Genomic DNA, 6256 nt, shown 5'->3' on the forward strand with positions numbered 1-6256 from the left:
TTCCTACTATCTCTCATCCGAGGGAAAGTGCTTTTATAAATCTGGACACATCACATACAATATTCCCAACAATTGCACCAAACATGTCACTGCCACTTTTTAACAAAAATATTTCTTGTTGATATTCAAGGTGAAGGATGTCATCACTCCCAGATTTACTACATCATTAAAAGTGCAGAGAGAAGGTGCCTCTGTTGCAAAACACTGGATTAGCCCCACTCTTTGAACAGAACCACTGTGACACACATGATTTATGGCGCCAGCCATTCTTGTAGTTTAGTTCAGCTTGCCAATGCAGGAATACATACATTCTTTGTTGCCTGAGAGAACTTTCTTGCAACATGAGTTATTTCCAGCCAGTAATTTTTTGTCTAACAAGCAAGACACAGAATTTTTAAATTTTTGGATGCTAAATTAAAGTCTATTAATGTTATCATAGGTGTGTTGTTTTTAATCAAGATCCAATAAAAAATATCTACAAAAATCAGCATATTTGAAGGATCCATTTGACTAATGGCAACACAAGAAAGAAGCGGAACCAATGATATCACCCATTAAGCTGCTTCTGCCATTCAGAATGATCATGACTGACCTTGGGTTCCAATTCTACTTTCTTGCCCGCTTCCCATATTCCTGGATGCGGAGGCATCAAAAATCCATATCTCAGCCTTAAATGTATCCAGTAATGGAGCATCCACAACATACCAAGTTAGAGAAATTTCTTTTCATCTCCATCCCAAACGAACTCTCCCTTTTCTTCAGACTGTCCTACTGTGCTCTAATTACCCAGCAGAAACAACAAGCATTCATCCTGTCAACCCTCTCAGAATCTTCTACATCTCAATGAGGCCACGTCAAATTATTCTGAAGCCCAGTGAATACAGACCCATTTTGCTCAGCCTTTCATCATATGACAATCACGTCAGCAAGGGACCAATCAAATGTGACTTCACTGTGCTGCCTCCAATGTTTGTACATCTTTCCTTAAATACAGAGATGAAAACAATACACCGTATTCCAGATGTGGTCTCACCAAATCCAATACAATTGTAGCTAGATTTGTTTATCCTTTTACTTTGACCCACTTTCAATAAAGGCCAATATGCTTGCTGTACCTGTGTACACTCAAGTACCTCCGATCACCAACAATTTAAAAGTTTCACTTGTGTTGCATGTGTTTGGTGTTTTGAAAAGAATTACAAAATTAAAATATCTAATCCCACAAGTGACATTTCCATAATTTTCTCCCTTCCTGAACACAATGATCCTTGCTGGAGCACACTTCCTTGAATGCCTGTCAACTTCCACTAGCTTATTCTATTCAATTGAGCTTATACAGCAAACCCGTTTAAATTGTGAGCATATTACAACCAAACCAAATCCTGTTGTTAATCCCAAATGAGCGTAATACTAGACCAATCAGAAGCCAGCCTGAATTCTAGCTTGATAGTTTGTAAATTTTATGGTTTACAATTTGGTTAATACGGTGATCAGTCAGTAAAAATATTCGAAAGAAGCTACCAATGTGCTTTTAACAGAAGAATATTGAAGTTTATTTTACACAAAAAAAAACGCACTACATAACACACAAGAACTTGGAAAAGTCTTAAACATCAAAAAGAATGATTCAGCCCAATTCTCTATCAATATCCATTGATATTGACACAACCCAATGAAGTAACACATCTATTCCTCATTCTAAGAGAGTGTTTATCTTTTATTTTAGGAAACCATTAGGTTCCAAATTCAAAGCAAACAGCTCCCCACCACTCAAACAAAAATCAATCTTCACACAAAAGACATCCGAAGACAGTTATTTAACAGGACTTTGCAGAAGAGTCACTGAACTCAAAACATTAACGTTGTTTCTCTGTCCTCAGCTGCTGCGAGAGCTTCTGAGTTTTTCCAGCATTCCATTTTTATTTCAGATCCTCAGTAATTGCAGTCTTTTTAGTTTTTGGGGAGAATTAGGACTGGACTAGATTCCACCTATACCCACTGCACAAGGTTTTTATGTTTATTCAACACAAATAAAACATGTATTGATCCTCAGTAGTTATGCATCTTACCTATTAGGCGGTGGGCCTGCTTTCATCCTTCCGCCAGGAGGAGATGTAAAATCAGCTTTCAATTCCATTTTTGGTAAATTGTTTTCCAGGTCCTTCTCTACGTTGCTTACCTTCCCTTGCTGAACCTAGGCAAAGGAGATGGTTTGAAACAACAAGCGAACACCGATCTTTTGTAAAACTTGTGCAAAACAAACACATCACACTTAAACATTGAATTAACATTAAACAGTTTCAAGAATACGTAACCAGTAAGACTTTAGTATTTAATTTGGGCTGATCCTTGAGAACTGTACTGACGGCCTACTTCATTTTTCAGAAGTGATGTTTAAAAGGGACTCCATTCAGGTGGATACAAAGCTTTTCAACATAGAGCAAGGAGTGTTCTCGTTAACATTCCTCTCTCAACAATTGCCACAAAAAACATTTATCAAAAAGCTAATCGTTTAGCTCTTTTTATCTCAACACTGCTTTCTATCAATCCCTGTCTAAAGATCTGCAAGTATACCTCAAATGTATCTAATTAGCTATGAAGTGCTTCAAGTTTTCTGGGGAGTCAAAAGTTGCTGCATAGTAATGAAAGTTCTTTTATTACTAATGAATGTCAATATGTGTAGAAACTAGATGAATTCTTATTTCTGTAGACTGTGCTACATATACATAACTGAATATTGACTGGAGAGTCAATTACTGACATGCATTACATCACACATAGTACCTGTAATGACGAGGGTTCTGCCCGAAAGTCTTCAGATTTCCAAACAAAATAACTGCAATTAGCTAACTCACCACAGAACAGAATGGCCTTTACCTATCAACATAACAGATGGATCGAAGTACCTTCTGAACTACATTAAAAATTTTGTTTTATTTCTACAACCCATTCAAAACAGAGAATCAAATCCTTAAAACCATGAAACAGAGTGAAGCAACAAACCAATTGTTATCTCATTCAGTCATAAAACAGCTAAGTATTTTATACCAATTTTTTGCTCTCTGAAGCAGAAGCAAGTATAGGATCAAGTCCTAACTGGAGTCTTCGTTGTTTCTCACAATAAGCTTTCCAGGTCTCTTCATTGAAGCCATAGTTAAAATAATCAGAAAGATCAGCTCCTAAGAAAGGAAATAAGTAAAAAAAATTAAGGGGCATGTTACGTTAAAGTAAATTAGTCCAACCATTTTCCCTCCAACTTGCAAACAAAATATTGGTACTTGATAACCCCTATCTCACCATTCACTCAATTGAACAATTATAAGACTACAGCACAGAAGGCCAGTATTTCGCCTAGAATGTTTGCACTGGCTTTTTGCCAGAGCAGCCCCAAATTTACCCCTCATCCCTGTGCTCTCTTCATAGCTCTGTACCTATTCAGCTTCAAATATTTACCCATTATTTCTTAAAAAGCTGCAATTCTTTCTGTCTCAACAACTTCCTGTGATAAAACATTCCATGTTCCAATAGCTTCCTTCACAAAAGTTGGTATTCCCGACCATTCGCATTGTACAAGGATGAGGACAATGACCTAATAACAAAAAGAGTTAAACATTCATCACCTGGGTCTTAAGCAGTTAAGAGTGCTTCCCAAATCTTTTCTCGCTGCGACACCCTTTTTTTGGGAGTGTGAGCCAATGCTGCCTCAGCAATCGCAAACCCAAAATTTTAGCCCGCAAACCCGCTGGGGCCCTCATCTCCACTTTGGGAATTTTGGTCTCTAAAGAAACACACGATTAAATTTGCACATCGATAAAAACTCCTTGTCTTAAACTAGTTTCCCAATTTACACCAAAATACATGTGTTACTGTTTGCAGCATAGATAAATAAAAATAGCAGCAACTCAGCATTGTCAATACCCACAACTCCCAAAGGGATTTCTAAGCAACAAAGTTGGAGTCTAAAGGTCATCAACTTCTGACTCCATTCTGGTATCAATCATCATACTTGGAAACTTCACTGGAATTGTGAAGTCAATGGCAATTCCAAAGGAGTTACAGAGTAGCTCACACCTGCACTTTTGACACTCTTAGTTGTAGCTTCTCAATTTAAAAACTTACACTAAAAATCCAAGATAAAAAAAATCTCTCTTCAAGTCTAGTCTGAGATATAACTGTGCACAAACTAGCTGTTCATTTAACGACATAACAACAATGACAACACTTTAATGATTCTATATTTTGTAAGGTCTGAGGATATGAAAGGTGTTAAACAAGTGCAAGGTCTTTCATTTCAACATGCATTAAAAACAGAACCATGCCAGGCACAAAAAGAGTTCTGAAGAATAGTCACATCTGACTCGAAACATTGACTGTGTTTCCATCTCCACAGATGTTGCCAGGCCTGCTGAGTTTCTCCAGCAGTTTCTGTGTTTGGACCAAAAACATAATTATTTTTATTCAAAACTTACCTGGTTTTCTCCAAGGTTTGTCTTCAAACAAATCCAAATCTGCTTCAATCACTGGAATCCCATTGATGCTCCCAGGGGCATCTAAATCAATGCCTCTGGAATGCAACTTTGCTGTAACAAGAACAGAAAAGACACTTTTATAATGATACATTTATCTTTCATCAAAACTTCAATCTCTTTAGAGCATTACCAGCCAACTACCCATGACAATCGCTTCAACAACTACAAGTACTCACTGTGGCAAAATTATTTTGTATATAAACCAAGTACCAAAATATTAAAAGTACCATATTTGAACACAAGAGCTATGACAATATTATGTCAGAAAATTCCTAGAGTGAAGAGAGAAAACTCACCTACATTCAAGCAGTGTCCAATTATTTTTATAACTAATGTTTATTTGAGTGAATTTCTAACACATTATCTGTGAATGTATGGATGAAAAATCTAAGCATCTTATTTAGGAACATCTGTTAAATTCCTTTGTTGCTGTCCAGTTTTAAAAACCTTTCCTCAGTATTTGATTAGAAATGGAGTAGATATTGCAGCATGAATTTTTAAACAACTTTATTAAAATGCATTCCATTAAAGTGATACTCAGCCAATAAAAATCTAAATGCTTCTGCAATAATATTTCTCAGTTCATCTTTGTCAATATGCTTGCTTTAAATGAACAATCTTTGTAAGACTCCTCATTTTATGGTGAATGCTACTGACTTGCACAGTTCCCAGCTCACTGGTTAGTCTCTCTAATATCTCATTTGTGTAACTATTATTTCAAGGGCAAGTCTGCACAATCTGCGCGGTGTTATTCAGTTGTGAGGAGTATCGATTACTCATTTACACTGGCTGCTGGGTAGCACAGGCCCAATCTCTCATTCTTACTTCTAATCTGGGGATAGGGAAGCCAACTACAGTGGATTCACTCCAATAGTCAGGATTAGTTAATTTAGGACAGACCAGTGATTTTCAGAGAAAAATGACGTGGGATTTACATTTTTATCTAGGGTTTTGAGTTTAGTTTTGAGGCACTCAGTTCAGTTCATTCTGAATTCTCCTATATCAATCAATTCAATAAATTCTCATTTCCCTAGAAACAGGACTGCACCACAACATTGGCTAAAGAGCTATTAAACACTCTTGAGATATTAAAGACTAAAATGGTATATCATTACTATTAACTACTTCGTTTAGCCACTTTTACACTGAAGGATAATATAATCACATGAACATCAGAAACAGCACATTGAATTGGTTTCAAAAATCATAGTAGAGCTTTTAGGTATTTTACACATTAAAGCTGTTTGGTGATGCCATACCTTTCAGGCTCATGTGACAAGCTAACAAATAACTAATGTGCTCTTGCTCAAGCCTATTATTTGAAATGGGTTTAGGATATTGCCTTTCAGCCAGATAGTAGATTAAAGGAACAGAAATAACTCAGTTTGTCACTGCAGTGCATTAATTCTCTATCTGCTTTAATAACTTGACAGGCCATCAGCACGAATCAACCCCTTTAAGTACTTGATTTCTTTAAATCAACATTAAAGTATTACATAAGGCAATCTATCAATTTCCTTACGGTTAAATTTTAAACCGCAAGCTACATAGACAAAGCTACACTCGACAATCAAGTTGCCATCATCAAAACCATTCAAAGGATACTGATAAATTGATCTTGCTGATAAGACCATAATAAAGAGGAACTGAAGTAGGCCATTTGGCCCCTCGAGCCTGCTCAACCATTCAATAGGATCATAGCTGATTCAATATCACTCATATCCACT

The 6256-nt window shown here is 36.5% G+C and overlaps 1 protein-coding gene across 3 annotated transcripts in view; it reads right to left on the bottom strand.

Annotated features, from left to right (window-relative positions):
- LOC109931351 (pre-mRNA 3'-end-processing factor FIP1-like) overlaps nt 1-6256 on the bottom strand; it is a 96671-nt gene that overhangs the window by 20586 nt on the left and 69829 nt on the right. For all 3 annotated transcript variants that reach the window (XM_020530638.2, XM_048605075.1, XM_020530637.2), the window contains exons 6-8: nt 4470-4580; nt 3049-3179; nt 2070-2194 (exon numbers count right to left, since the gene is read on the bottom strand). In XM_020530638.2, coding sequence (XP_020386227.1) covers nt 2070-2194; nt 3049-3179; nt 4470-4580 — 367 coding nt within the window. The remainder of the gene's footprint in view (nt 1-2069; nt 2195-3048; nt 3180-4469; nt 4581-6256) is intronic.

The sequence above is a fragment of the Rhincodon typus genome, chromosome 14 (genome assembly GCF_021869965.1).
Source record: "Rhincodon typus isolate 14 chromosome 14, sRhiTyp1.1, whole genome shotgun sequence".
In the NCBI taxonomy this organism is placed as follows: domain Eukaryota; kingdom Metazoa; phylum Chordata; class Chondrichthyes; order Orectolobiformes; family Rhincodontidae; genus Rhincodon; species Rhincodon typus.